Raw genomic sequence first — 15,007 nt, forward strand, 5'->3', positions numbered from 1 at the left:
CTTGATATGAAAATCTGTACTGCGAGTTAGACTGTTCGGGATCAGATCCTCTGAATACGTCCCTGTGACAGGGGAGGAAAGAACCTGCACCGGAGACACTTGAGGCGGCCGCCGGGCATCACCAAGTCGCGAGATGCGAAGCCATGGATCCGTTTTTCTTCGAAAGAATGGACGTCCGGAGAATCTGTCTCCCTTCTTCTCTTTAAAAGTTTTCGAGGCGCGAGTCAGGAATTCCGGCGCGCGACACCACAGTTCCCGGCGCATTCAACCAATGCAAGTCATAATCACGACTACACGGGATATACGCACTGAATAAATCACAGACATCCACAGAAAAAAAGTGACACAGACTGTTTCCGGCTTTCTCCCCTTTCCATTTCGCGTTTGCCAATCAGAGCTTCCCTGTTCCTTAACGCTCACGTACCCCCTGCAGGGTCCTCAGCTCTCGCTCTCTCATTCTCCCTCTTGATCTCCTTATTTCCTCTTCTCTCACTCTTCTTCTCTCATTTTCTTTCCTCGCACTCTCAGTCTTCCCCGTCCTTTCTCTCCCCCTCGACCGCCGTCCTACGCTCTCTCGCACCCGATACTCTTCCTCGTATGTTCCTTCTCTCTGGACCTCGCTCGCTCGTCGTTCCTCTTGCTTCACCTTTTCTTCGCTATCTCTGCTTCGGTCTCCTCGCTCCTCGCCTCCCTGGACTCTCTGCTCGTTCAGCTCTCTCGCCATTTCACTGTTCCCTCGGTTCGCCCTCCCCTTCCATCCCCAAGTTTGCTCCTCAGACGGCGTCCTTCTGCGTGCGTCGACCGGCTCGAGGAGAAGAGAGTCTCGCAGACGCGGGTGGCGACGCAGAGAGACGCCCAGGCGCTCGAGGCCTGAGCAGCAGAGACCACAAGGAAAGCGGAGGACGAAAACTTCCTGAGGGACTGAGGACGGTCTGTCTGCTCTCGCGACGTCACGCGACACACACAGATTCTTCTTGCGTTTGTGAAAACGAAGGCGATTTTCCTAAACAAAGAAGGCTGCAACCACCGAAGCAAAGATGACGAGGATGTCTCATGAACTCCACGAAACGAAATCAAACCGAAGCACGAGAAACACAAAACTAGGGCGCCGCAAAACCGACAGAACTCGTGAGCAAGAGCCCCGATAAAAAGTGGAAATTCAGATCTCCATAATACCGGAAAGAACGCGACGCCCCCCCCCCCTGAATCACCTTCGACGCCGATCACCCTGAGAGCTCTGGAAGTCATCGGAAAGTGCGAAACGTGTATCGAACACAGAACGGCAGTCCAGATTGGAGAGAGGCTCGACGTCTCTCCCCACCGAAGGAGAGACCGTCGTCACAGCTCTGAAACCGTCGCCGCAGTGCTCTCCTCCATACGCATGCACTTGGGTCCTCGTTTCGCGTCCAAACCAGAATGAGAGAGACAAGGAGAAGTTCTACTTTGTTTTCATCCCTTGGTTCCTTTCAACGGCTGCTTGCTGCGCGGGTGTGGAGTAGAGAAGTGAATCTGCAGAGTCGCTGTGCTGAGAAGCGAGAGTCGTTCTTCCTGTCTTCTTTTCGCTGCCGTCTGCCTCTCCCGCTCGACTCAGGACGGCAGAGCCTGCTTTCTTTCGAATGTTGCTTTTTTCCACTTACGAGAGAGCGACGAGGAACCTGGCGCGTCTCCCCGCCTTGGTTTTCGCCGGAAGAAGGATAAAACGGCGGCGGTGCGGCGGAGGTTGTCGAGGCGCGCAGCGGCCACAGACGAGGGATAGGCGCCCGGAGTGAAGAAGAGAAACGCTCGCTGAAGAAACCGACACAGGGACCCCAAGGACATCTATGGAGAGCGCGACGAGCACAGACCGTCGGGAAGAACTGCCTCACGGGACGGCCATGCCCTACGAAAAAAAAAAATCAACTCTGTGTCTAGTGATGGCAGCGACGCCGGAAGGCGAGGAAATGGAGAGGGCAGAGGGTCTCGCCACGGCCGGGAAGAGCGTCAAAAGAAGCGACGAAACCGCGCGGAGAACCATGGCGACTGACGGACGAAAAGAAAAAGGCGGGTGCGCAGGAGAGCCTCAGCGAGCAGCCAGCGAAGAGCTCAAGAAGCAGAAGGAACAGCGAAAGGAGACAGAACGCGAGGAGAGAGTGACGAGGATCCTACAAAAGGACTGCAGGCTTGCATGGATGAAAGCGGAAAGAGAAGATAAGACAGAGACACCGTTCCACACACCTGGCCTCTCCGCAGCCTCGCAATTTCCTTCTCCAAAGTGTCTTCCATCTCCACCAGGGCTGCTTCGACAAGGCATGGCGGCACCTGACGCAGGTCGACTTGGATCCCGAAACTCGCGCCTTCTCCTTCCGGTTCTTCCGTTTCTTGTTCTGGCTGAGCTTCTTGTCGGAGGGACATCGACGCCGAGTCAGAAGTCCGCCACCTCACCACGTTAGGCAGCAGCTTCCATAAATTATTCGCAGCGAACCAGGCCATCGCCTCTCGCTTCATCTGTTCTTCCTCCAAGTCTTCTCCTCTCTCGCCGGCTCTCTCTTCCCCATCTTCGGATTCCTCTCCTCTCTCTCCTTCCTTCTCTCCTTCCTTCTCTTGCCCTCGTCGTTCGCTCTCTCCTTCCTTTTCTGGTTGCACAGCTCCGTGTCTCCTTGTCTCTGTCTCGTTTGACTCTTCTTTTGTGCTCTTCCGCCCTGCTCGTCGCGGTTCTCTCCAGGGTCCTGGCTGCGATCTGCTCGTCACGAAGTCTGCGTTGTCCGCGCCGAGCTCTGTCTTTTCCGAAGACTTCGCTTCTGCTCTCTTCTCGCCCACACGGCGTCTCCGCTGCTCCCAGTGGAACTCAAGAAGCCTCACGACCTGTTGTGCGAGAGCGTACGAGGCTACGCGCTTCTTTTCGCCGCCTTCCACTCCACTGTGTCCTGCGTCGCTCTCAAGAAAAGCCTTGACAAGAGCCACAGTTGCCTCTTCCTCGTCTCCACTGTTGTCGCTTCTCCCCCCGTTGCTGGCTCCTCTGTCTGTCTCGCTGTCTCCTTTCTCGGCCTCCACCTCTGGGGCTCCTGCGTCGTTGGAAAGTCGCGAAGTCTCTCGAACTCCTTTCCACGCACCCCCCGAGACGAGACGATCGAGCGACGCTTCTTCTCCCGTCGTTTCGTCTGCTGGTGGGTCGCGACCATCCGGTCGAAGTTCCGGAGAAAACGGAGAATTCCTGCCTCCAAGCTGTCCGCTTCCCGCTGTAAAGAGAGAGCGAGATGGCAGCGGAGCTGCACGCCAGCCACTGTCGCCTGAAGGCGGGGCTTCGCAGGGGGAAGCGTCCCGTGCGTGCTCGGTCGAAAAAACTGGATTTTTGCAGAGAGGAAAGCGAGGAGAAGTCCAGCGAAGCGAACTGGCGGACGCAGTCGAGCAGTTCTCGGAAAGGTCGGGGGAGAAACTGTGAAGCCCAGGCGCCACCAGACGCGTATGCGCGCGAAGAAGCAGCCGCAGAGAAGACATGTCGCCCAAGAGACATGTCAGGCGAAGAAGGAGACGAAAGGTAACCTGCAGACGCATGAAACGAAAAAACGAAGTGCAAACGCTCAAATGCAGAGCAAAGGACTGGAGATCCTGAAACAGTCCGTTCTTGAGTGCTCGTTTTCGACTGCTTGACTGCAACTCTTCGACGTCGACAAAATCAATACCTTTACTAGTCGACCAGATTCTTGTTTCACATGTAAACCTCTCCAATCAAGTAAATGCCAAGCGCTTAAAGAGATGTTCTGCAGAACCATGGCGCCTCAACAACAAAACCCCACTCAGACGCACACTTACACAAAGACATATATACATACATATACATATATACGTACATATACATGTATATACATATATGCACATTTATATATATATATATATATTTACATATATATATACATATATACATATATATCCACATATATGCCCATATGTGTATATATGCACATTTATATATATTTATATATATGTATATATATGTATATATGTATATATATATATGTATATATATGTATATATATGTATATATATGTATATATATGTATATATATATATGTATATATATGTATATATATGTATATATATGTATATATATGTATATATATATATGTATATATATGTATATATATGTATATATATGTATATATGTCGAGGCAGAAACACAGACAAACACCTGGAGAGGCGTAGACACTCAAATACATTCAGATATGCATTTCTGTATATCTGCAGATGTTCATGTAGCCAGATCGAAGTGTATACTTGAGTGGAACGTGAGTACAGCGCAAAGCGGCGTTTATGGACGGCCGCTGAAAACATGGGAGCTGCTGTGTCTGTGCACTGAAACGCGGAAGAAAGCAACCAGACAGACGAGAGAGCTTTCTGAAAGGCTGAACGAAACGAGGGGGACGAGGAATGGCACAAAGACAAGGAAGGTGGACATTCGACTGAAACAGGGAGGCTTTTACCTTGTCAGGCTTCGGCCAGTCTTTCTCGTACAGCATGCGTCTGATCAAATCCATTGCTCGGCCTCTTAGCGCCTCAAACTTTGATCTCCAGCCGTCTCTTCCCTGTGCTCTCTCGCCTTTTCTCTCGCGTTCTTCCTCTTCTCTTTTCTCCTGCATCCGACCTTCCTCTTCTCGCTCTTTCAACCTGCGACCTGCAGCCTCCTCCCTGCCGTCTCCCTCTGTTTCTTCTTTCGCTGCTTCTTCTTTCACTTCCTCTTCTCTTTCTCGAGGCGCCAGGGAGTCTCTCTCGACGTCGCGAAATGGACAGAACCTCGAGAGGAGAGAATGCAAAGTCGAGGGCGCCGCGCCATGGCCCCTGGGCGGCGGCCTTGGCGACGGGAGGTCGGCGGATCGCTGCAGCGACCAGCCAGGCGAACTGGAGTAGTGGAAGGAGAGAGACGCCTCACGCAGACACCGACAGATGTGCGACAAAGCAGCGTTGCAGGCTTCCAATGATACGGAGGGCAACGCGCGAGGTGAAGAAGAAAGCGAAGAAGAAGGAGGCGAAGCAAGCGGAGAAGATGAAGACTTCGGGCCATACGGCGAAAAGAAACAGGAGAGGTCAGGAGATATATTTGAGATACAGAGAGGACACAAAGGGTGGGGAGGAAGTGTGTTCGTCGTTTGCGTCCAGCGTCGATCAAGAGGCGTCTTGTCTTCTCGAATTCCATAATCTCCGCTTTCGCCTGCCCTCCCTTCTCGTCGTCCTTTGCATCTGTCTGCGTCCTTCTTCTCCCCAAACTGAGAGCGCGCGACTTCCACGACCTGCAGCGCAAGCGCTGAGAGCCCAAGAGCCTTGTAGCCTTCTAGAGCCATGTGCACAGCTCGATGAAAGGCAAGGTCTTCCAGTTCGCGTTCGTCGTTTCTGGATCTTCCTATCGTTTCCTCTCTTCTCTCGCTCGTTGCCTCTCCGTTCTCCTTCTCTGTCGGTCGCGTCTGCGCGGCTGCTGTCGTCGGCTTCGTCCTTGTTGTGGGGCTCCTGTGGTGAGGCGGTCGGCTCGGTCCGTCGGCGTCTCTTTCACCTTTTCTCCCCGTCGTCTCGCCGCCGTTTTTGTCGCGTAGTCGCTCCTCTCTCTCCCGTTTCCGTCTTTCTGCGAGACCCCAGAAGAGCGAGATGAGCAGCGGGAAGTCTCGCCAAACGGCTGCATGCGCCATGAGGACCGCGACCGCCACCGGCGCCCTCACACGCCGCTCGCCAATCCACTCGCACTGCACGGCCGAGGAAACGCCAGACGACGGAGACACAAGAGACGCAGAGGAAGACAAATCGCAGGGGAGAGGAGAAGAAGAAGAGGGAGAGGAGGAATACCGGCTGCAGTGTGAAGACGAGTTGCGGGAGCAGGTGGATGGAAAGAGTGACGAGGAAAGAGAAAGCGACAAAGGCGAGGACCGCGGCAAAGCGCGCGCCCAGCGCATACGCGCTCGAACGCGAGCTGAAAGCATCAGGTGAATGCGCCAGTTTCGGCGGCGCCGTCGCCTCTCGCGTTCCTCCAAGAACTCTCTCCACAGCTGTCGACTCTGCAGAGAGAAAGTGAAGCTCCGGTTGTCTGACCTTCGAGTGAGAGTGGATGAGGACGCGCGGTTTGCGAGCTCGTCGCTCTCAGCTTCCGGCTGCACTGCCTCGGGCGGCGGCGTTGGGAGACACGCAGTCATTCCCCGTCTCACTAAGCGCCTTCGTTCCACTTGCGCGCGACGCAGAACGTCTTTGGCAGGAGAAGTAGCCGAACTTCCTCTGCAGAAATGCAGGAGAGCGGCCTCACAGTTCTGATTCTGTCTAATCAGTGCCTCAGTGAAAGAAGCGAACTGGAAGGGAAGGGGAGGCAGGGTCTTCGTCGAGAAAAACAACGGCTGTCGACGCCATCTCTCATCTCCTCGCTCTTCTGTACAGTCTGTTGCTCTGTCACTTTCACCTTCTGTGCGTTCCTCTCTCTTTTCTTCGTCTCTCTCTGACATGTCTTCGCTCTCGAGGACTTTCAGCTGCGGCGGAGAGCTCCCCTTCCCAGCTAGACTCAGATGCGGACTACCTGTGATCTCGCGGCATCTCTCGCCTTCCTCGTTTTCCTTGTCCGGCGCAGGGCAAGTTCGCGGCTTTCCTTTTCCATCTTTTCCTGAGTGTTCTGCGTCTCCTGGCTCCCTTCTCTCTTCCGGAGGTTCTCCGTCTCGTCCTCGACTTCTTCTCTCGTCTCTTCCTGAAGGCTTCGTCGCGCTGCAGTCTTCTTCTCCCTCGTTTCTCTCTGCTAGCTTTTTCTTCTCTCCTCTCGTCTCCTCTAGCTCTTCTCTCAGCGCCTCTCTCCGGGTCTTCGCTTCGAGTCTTCTTCTCCACTGAAGAAAGAATGTCGCATCACTCCCCCTTTCTGCATGCACAGTCGAGGCAGGCTCCTCCCCAAGGCTCGCCGAACAGAAAGGAATCTCGTTCTGTCTCTCTCCAGTTGTCTCCTCTAACTCTCTCTTCAGGGTCTCTTCCTTCAGCTTCCCGCCCTCTTCCTTTCCATTTCTGCCCTCTCGCCTTACATGCTCTCGCTCTTCGTTTCCTTCCTCTCCCTCCCTCCGCTGTCTCTTCTGCGCCTCTCCTTCTCTGCTCTTGTCCTCGTCTTCGTCTTTGCCCGCTTCGACTCTGGGGTGGACAGAGGGGAGCGAACTCGAGAGCACAGAGTCGAGAGCGAGAAGAGCAACTCGCGGGAGGTTTGCTTCTTCAAAGAGACTCACAACGAGGCCTTGGAGGACGCAGTCGACATGGGGAAGGTCGTTCAGAATTCTTTTAACAACAGAACGGCATTCTTCCTCCTCTTCTCCTGTCGCTTTCAAAAACATCTTTTCTTGGTTTCTGCGCTTCTGCTCCTCGCCAGCTTCGTCGCTGTTCACCCACTGTGAGGAGACCCTGGGCGAGGCGCGAGTTCCTTCTTTCTCCGGCTGCAGAAAGTCGAGTGTTTCTGCCGTGAGTTCCATGAGAGAGAGAAGTTGACGAAGTCGCGAGTTTTCCTCCCTTCTTGCCGGCCGCAGTTCGCTTCGTCCTTCCAGGCTTCGCTTGCCCTCGGCGGTCGACGTCACTCTGTGAGCTTGAAGCGAACTGTTTTTTTCTGTCCTTTTCCTCTCGCTCTCGGTCTTCTGACTGTTCTCGCCTTCGCCTCGCTCCTCGGAAGCGACGCCTGCCTCCTCTGCGCGGTCCTCGCCTTCGCGGAACGCTCCTCTCTGGAGTCGTTTTGCTCTCCCTTCGTCTCCTCCGCTCTCTTCGATGTCGCGGTGTACTGCAAGCTCCCCCAGGAGACTCGCCACAGCTCTCAAAGCCTCGAGGACGCGCTGTGGCGAGCGGTGGAGGGCGCGCTCACATTCCACGAGCAGCGACAGAGACTCAGGCAAGGCCGACACAGAGTCAGCTGAGGAGAACGAAGAAAACGGCCGACGATAGGCAAGCGCATGACGAAGCCGCGCGTCGAGCGAATGAGGAGATACAACAACATATGAGACGCCCGGACGCGACACCCAAGTCGAAGTGGACGACAAAATCTCTTTTGTTCGCTTGCCTTCCTCCTTCTCCCTCTCGCCTTTCTCTGCTTGGTCTCTCCCTTCCTCACCCTCTGTCTGTCCTCCGTTGCCTTCTTCTTCTTCTCTCTCTTCTCCTTCTTCTTCTCGCTCTTCCTCTTCAGACTCACACAGAAAGGCTTTCCACCGAGTGTTGATGGCTTTCTTCAGCGCCGGCCTCGTGAGTCTGAGCAGCGCGAGGGCCTCTCTTGGCCGAGCCTCCAGGGCGAGAGCGCGCAGGACCTGTTCTACCACGAGAGCGTCTTCCGGCAGAGCGGAGGAGGAGAATCGACGAGCGAAGCAGAAGCGCGAGTTCTTTTCTCCTCGTGTCTTCTCGAATCCGCTCCCTGCCTCATCGGATTCGGTGCTTTTCTCTGATGCCGGCCTTGTCTTTTCTGGGGACAGCCGACAGGCGAGAGACGCCTTCATGCCGGAGAGGCAAGATACAGGAACGCCGTCTCTCTCCTGAGGCGCTGTGGAGTCACATCCGCTCGAAAGGACCTGGAGAGGAACGCCTTCTCTGGGCAACAACTTGCGACTCTCCAGAAACTCCAGACCCCCCACAACAGCTTCTCGAGTCCTCCCGCCTCTCAGGTGGGCGTCTGCGACTGCCGCGACTAGCAGCGCCCTCGTTTTCTCTCTCTGCGAAGGAAGCAAGTCCAGGTCTTCGCTGGCCGCCGTCGTCGCGCTTCTCTCTTCCCCAGAAGCTCCGAAAAAGGAGACCTGTTTTTCTGGGTGCCCACGCGCCGCCGCGACTCTGCGCGCCTGGAAGGCTTCTTCGCGTCCGCGAGAAGAGAAAACGTTTTCTCCGAGGAACGCGAAGAGCGGGAGAAACGCTTCGGTCTCTTCCGGACCTCTGTCGCTCGACGTTACGCGCCCCGAGCGGCCGACGGCGCGGCTCGCGCTCACGAGGGCAGTACAGAGAGCCTCGGCGTTCCCCAGGAGAGACGCCACGGCCGTCCAGAAGCGAACTGTCTCCGCAGCCGACTCCGAGACCTGCGAGATCCAAAAGAGCGGAGAAACGATGAAGAAAGGAGAACGAAAACTGAGACTCACGAAAGGCTGGAGGATACCGCAGGCACCGCGCAAGCTGCGGGCGAAGGAAACGCGGCGGCACAGCGGGGAGACCAGACTGGAGTCGACGCGCGGAACAGAGTTCCACAAACGAAAGAGAACATGCGAGACTTGAACAAGAAAACAATTCGCATGGCTTGGTGCAGGGCAAAATGCACACACAACCACAAAAAAGGAAGAAGAGAGAAGAAGAAAGGAAAGAAGAGAGAAAAAAGGAAAGAAGAGCGGAGAAAGGAAAGGCAAAGCGGAAGAACGAGTAAGAGTCTTTCGTAGGTTGGACGTGGAGAAGAGAAGCAAGAGGGCCGCAGATGCACGGGGAAGGCGACAGGCGAGTTTTTCCTTCTGACTGGAGAGAGAGACTTTCCTCGCCTCTGTGTTCGTTTTTTAGAGAGTATTCTCAGAGAGTCGCACCTCGACAGTTTTCTCCCAGAGACGCCGGCCCACAGTCCAAGCTCCGACTCTCTGTGCATCCACTAGCGCTCGAAGGTACACTGCTCCACAGATCGCCCTCTCAAAATCTCTTTCTTCTTCCGCGTTTTTTCCTTCTTCTCCACCCGATTCTGCCTCTTCTTCTTTCCTTTGTTCTGTCGCTCGCGTCGCACTCGTCCTTCCACTCCACGACGCTCCGCCTCTGTCCGCCTCTGCGCGGCCTCCTTCACAGAGTCCGACGCAGAACCGCGCGAGCCGCGGATGGACCGAAGACTCGCGGCGCGGCCAAGCGGAGAGAGAACCGGAAAGAGGAGAAGACGAACAGTGAGGAGAGAAGGAACAGGGCGAAGAGGAAGAAGAGCGAGAACGCGCGAGTCTTCGTTCTGGCCCGGCGCGAGGGACTTCGTCTCGTTTTCCAGAGAGAACGAGAGGCAACTTGAGGAGTCTCTCGATCAGCTTCGAGGCGAGGGCCGGCGAGTCTGCAGTTCGCAGCGCGAGCAGCAAATTGCAGGCGCGGCGCTGGACGCGAAGCTTCACAGGGACGAAGGTCGCTGAGAGGCAAAGGAATGAAGGCACACAGACGAGGGAGGAAACTGAGGATCTTCGCCTGCGAGACAGCAGCGTCGACGTCGAGCAGAGAAGTACGCGTTTCAGAAAAGGGAGACTTGAACATCACCGAGCAAAGAGAAGAAAGAAGCGACAGAGAAACGCAGTTCCCAAATCTCGTCGAACCACAGAAAGAGGGAAGAGTTGAAGAACAAGGAATCGAAAAAACGAGAGAGCCAGAACTCAGTGCGCCAGAAGAGACAGACCGACTTTGACGCATACCTGGCGTAGTCCAGAGAACAGGGAAACGCTGGGAGGGAAACCTGCTCTCTTCTTTAGCTCCTCGGTCTTCCCCACTGAATCCCGAACTCTTCAAGCGTCGTTGCAGCGCCTCTCCTCGCGACACTCTCTCAGCGTCTCCGTCCGCTTCGCCTCGACTGCTCTTCTCCTCGCCGATACCTTCCTCGCCGTGATGGTCACAATTCTCTTCTTCGCTGCGCTGTGGTCCTTTCACCTTCTCTCGCTTCTCAGACGAAGCGCGCCGCGTTGCACAACTTCTGCCAGGCTCGCTGGCGGGTGCGTTCTCTCGGCCGCCGTCTTCGCCTTCCCTCCTGCCTGCTCGTACGCCCGCACGTCTCTCTTCGGCCTGAAGAGCGTCGCCGTTCTCTGTCTGCAGCTGTCGCAGCAGCGCCTTGCTTCGTTTGATGCGCCGGCGAAGTCGTTTCCTGTGGTGTCGCCAGAAGGCTTGCATGCGGTGGTGGAGCAGCGCAAAGAAAGGCGGGAGAGAAGCTTGCCAGTCTCCTGCCTTCCCCCTTTCCAACCTTCTCGTTTCTCTGAAGCAGAGAGAAAGTCTCTTCGCCTCTCCCGCCGAGTCCTCGAGGTCTGCGCCGCGTCTCGCGCGCCTGTCGCTCTCGCGTTTCGCGACGCTCCACGGGAAGAGACGCGACTTTCTCGCGCTTGCGAAAAGAGCGCTTTCCTCGTCTCCGACCGACTCCCCGTGAGAACGTTTTCGTCGCGTTCGGCGTCTTCCTTCGCTCCGCAGGTCCTCAGAGAAAGCGAGGAATGTGGCGAGCTGCTTCTCCGCCGTAGACAGGTCACAGAGGAAGGCTGAGTCTCTCTTCTTCATAAACGCTCTCGAAAAAGAAGAGAAATGCAGGGAAGAAGGACATAGATCTGCCTCGCTCTTCAAAGCTGCGAAGCCCATCCGGACATGTCCCCCGTCGCCTCTCGTTTCCTCTTCGCCGCACGATTGGCCTTCGCTCCGAGCTTCTCCGCATTCCCCCTCCGGTTCTCTCTCTCGACTCCTTGCCGCTTCACAGAGAGTCGGCGACGCCGTCTCCCCCGCAGATGCCCGGGAAGAGGAAACGTCGCTGGAGTGCGCTTCAGACGCAAAGGAAAACGAAGAGAGAGAAGAAGAAGGTGAAGAAGAAGAAGAAGAAGGAGAAGAAGGGAGATTACTGACGCTCTGTGTGACCTGCGTTGACCCTGGAGGTAGCTGTGGAGAGACGGCGGCTTTCCTGAGGGCGTAGAGGCGCCCGAGGTAGGAGTGGAGGTGATAGAAGAACCTGAGAAAAGAAAGCAGAGACAGACAGCGGCGGCTGCCAGTGGAACTGCGAGCGCTGCAAGGGATGCAGACAGTTGTGTCGAAAGAAGGAGAGCAGAGACACAGGGAGAAGACTAGAAATAGAGGTTTCTGAAAAGGGAAGAACCGAGAACTTGAGCGAAGCACGAAGTTGAGGAGTGAGACGAGAAGAGCAGAAGAGCACCGCGAAGAGCAACGACCAAGAACGAAGCAGCCGTAGAAGCCCCCGATGACGACGCCAAAAAGACAGAGGTAGATACACACTCATCCATCCGTTTTGCATTGCAAAGAGTCGCTGGACCTTCGGTGAACTCGGTCTTCGTTTTCAGTGGAACGCGTTAGGCCTGTAGGTGCGATGAAGCCAGACAACTCGAGCAGACAACCTAGCCGTCGATGCACGATCGCAGTCGAATGCGCAAGAGCGCAAGGACGATGCACAGAAGAGCCAGCGAGTCCCCGGCGGAAGAAAACGAGGATGCGGCAGCAAAGGCAGACAGGAGACACCTACTGCTCCAGCTGTCTGTACACCCGAGCCTCCTCCGACAGGCTCGAATCAGGCGATAAGCGCAGGAGGGCGAGAGACAGAGAGAGAAGCGACGGTGGCGGACTGCGAGCACAGAACCTCCAGAGTCGAAGAAACTCCCGCCGGCGTCTGGAGAGAAACATGCAAGGCGCAAACTGAGACAAAAAAGGTGAGAGTCCCAGGCTGTGAAAAAGGAGAAAACGTTAGACAGCAGAGAGGGCGACGAGCTCGGGGGGGAGGCACTTTTGGAAAACGCCCAGGAAAAAGAGTAGCAGCAGAAGCGCGAATCCGACCAAAAAAAGGCGGAGCTCTGCGCTCTTTATTCTTTTCTTTCAAGCTGCACTTGGACTCTTTCCTCGAGCGTTCCCGATCTGGAAAGAAGACAATCGACTGACCATCTGCGGAGGGGGGAGGGGAGGAGGCAATTGTGAAAAAAAGATCCATACGCGAAGGTCCGGCTGAGACTCCGCATCGGCGGAATCGCATGGTGCTTTTGTTAGAACCACCGAATGAAACGAAGGCAGAAATTCGAGCATTTACACCCCCCCCCGCAAGAGAGAGAAACTCGAGAGAAAGCGAACGACGGGGAACGAAGACGCCTGTCTGTGTCTCTCTGCGTGTGTGCCTGTTTCTTCTCTTCTGAAAAAACGCGGGAGCTGTGAAACGCGAAAGCAGGGAAGTCTGGAAATGGCATTTCGAGGGCAATGGAATTTCTTCGTTTTCTTCTCGTTCGCTTTCCTTGCTTTTTTTGTGGGAAGCTCACCTCTTCGTCGGGATCAATCGATCGACACCTTCAACCTTCAAGCCCCAGCGAACTCGATTGCCTCTGGGTCCTCTTTGTACTCTTCTCTCTCCCTTCCTCCACCTCTCCTCGCGCTTTCCTCCCTCCCCCTCTCCCTCTCCCTCTCTCGGCTTCCTCCCTGCTCCTCTCCCTCCACGCTCTTCATCTCCTCTTCCTTCTCCTTCTTCTCTGCCTGCCTCTCTGCCTTCTCCTTCTTCTCTGCCTGCCTCTCTGCCTTCTCCTTCTTCTCTGCCTGCCTCTCTGCCTTCTCCTCCTTCATCTCTTTCTCCCTCTACTGGATGTCGCACTCCTCTGCTGCGTGCGTCTTCGCGTTTGCCTGTCTGTTTCTCTATTTTTTTTTCTCTCGAGGGGAGAGATGGCTGCGAATAAGAATTTCGTTTCCGATACCGCCGAGCGCGGATCAGCTGCCGGGAGAGTCCGCGCCCCGCGCAAGAAGACGCAGGCTGGAGAGAGGAAGAGAAGCAGAGACTGAGAGGAGAACGCAGACGGCGGACAACTGCGGCAGGAGATCCACGCTGGCGAGCTGCAGCAGATGCATTGTAACGCGGCGACGGAGACAAGGAAGGAGAAGTGGAGGAAGGAGAACGAAAAGAAGAAAAGGACGGAGAAGAAAGGAAAGAAGGAGAGAGTGACGGCGACCCAGGCAGGGACAGGAAGGCGTTGGAGCAGAGAGAGACGAGAGAGGAAAGAGCAGCAGACTCCGGAGAAGGAGGCGAGGGAGAGAACAAGCGCCCCTGGCGAGCTTGGAGACTGCAGGCAGGGAGAGGAAAGAACAAAGAAACTCGAGACACTCCGGCGGGAGCGACGGAGTGCCAAGGCCGCGGCGCGGACCTCGGGGTGTACATACACCCCAAGCAGCTCGCATGTGGTGGAGAGCGGACGAAGCGGCTCTGCGAGGACTGGAGAGAAGCCAGCAGGGAGAAGAGAAGAAGAAACAAGGTCGGCAGAAAAGGCTGAAAAGAACGCATCTTCCTTAGGCCATCTCTAGGGAGAAGTTCTTCGGATCTTCCCCAGGTGGAAGTTTGAGGAGACAACCGGGAAAGAGTCACGAGGCGCGGCAGGTCGGTCGCGACTGGGCGAGGACGCAGAGACTTGAAACGAGAGAAGAAGAAAAGAAGATGAGAGGACTGGAGAGAGAGAGGGCAGACGCTAGAAAAGAGAGACCAGCAGCAAAGAGAGGCGTACAAAAAAGTGTAAATCGCCGGCGGTGTCTTGCAGGGTCCAGCCCTGCTGTCGCGACTCACGGCATCTCCATCTTGGCATGCAGTCCAGATCCTGTTTCGACACTTGAGAAGAGAGGAGAAAAAAGTGACAAAGAGAAGGGGGCAAAAGACGCTCTCTTCCGCGTCGTCAAAGGAACTGCGAAAACGTCGATGTGCATGCGCATGCAGATGCGCCAACGTCTCGCTGCGTTGACGCCGTGTCTGCATGTCTGTGTCTCGAGTCGGTGAAGAGAGAGAAATCTGGAAACATTCGTCTCGACTCACGTGGACATCTGAGTGTTCAGTTGAGAGAAAACGGCTTTCTGATTGAAGCAGTTTTCCTGCTGTCTCCTTTTCGTCGTTCTTTTCCATCTGGGCATGTCCGTCAGTGTGATGACACCCGCTAAAGCGAGTGTGGCTGTGTGCATGCGGTGCATAAATCTCCACGCGCAGAAGCAGAGACCTCTGTGCGTCGGTGTTTTCGTTCGAATGCGGTTTTTACTTTTTTCTTCTCCTCTCATTCGCTTCCTGTCTGCCATTGGAAACTGTGGGCGTAGTCCCGAATCGAGTGGAAGTGAAACTTTCTCGGAACACTCTAAAGAAGAACGTCCTAAGAAAACGCACCGCATTCCTGTGAGCAGGCCGTCTCTCAAGTTCCTTCTTGGACGGAGGGCGAGTTCTCTGCCCCCAGGAAGCGAAGACTGTTGAGCACTGGAACCTTTTAAACCTTAAACAGCCTTTTAAGCAGTTTTTAGACAGAATTACATCAATGTTGTTAACAGTATTTTGACAGCTTTTAGGCAGGCGTCTGTCGGCGTTTATGGCAGTATTCAA

The 15,007-nt window shown here is 55.2% G+C and overlaps 1 protein-coding gene across 1 annotated transcript; it reads right to left on the minus strand.

Annotated features, from left to right (window-relative positions):
* Positions 1 to 143: 143 nt before the first annotated feature.
* TGME49_205615 (hypothetical protein) lies at positions 144 to 14,710 on the minus strand. Its single transcript, XM_018779341.1, has 8 exons — positions 12,933 to 14,710; positions 12,155 to 12,298; positions 10,347 to 11,629; positions 9,501 to 10,069; positions 4,458 to 9,011; positions 2,215 to 3,519; positions 1,638 to 1,785; positions 144 to 870 (listed from the first exon to the last, which is right to left on the minus strand). The coding sequence occupies exons 1-8, from the start codon at positions 14,543 to 14,545 to the stop codon at positions 410 to 412; spliced, it is 10,077 nt and encodes a 3,358-aa protein (XP_018637267.1). The 5' UTR covers positions 14,546 to 14,710; the 3' UTR covers positions 144 to 409.
* Between the last annotated feature and the right edge of the window lie 297 nt (positions 14,711 to 15,007).

Source organism: Toxoplasma gondii, chromosome VIIa, assembly GCF_000006565.2.
Source record: "Toxoplasma gondii ME49 chromosome VIIa, whole genome shotgun sequence".
Lineage (NCBI taxonomy): Eukaryota > Apicomplexa > Conoidasida > Eucoccidiorida > Sarcocystidae > Toxoplasma > Toxoplasma gondii.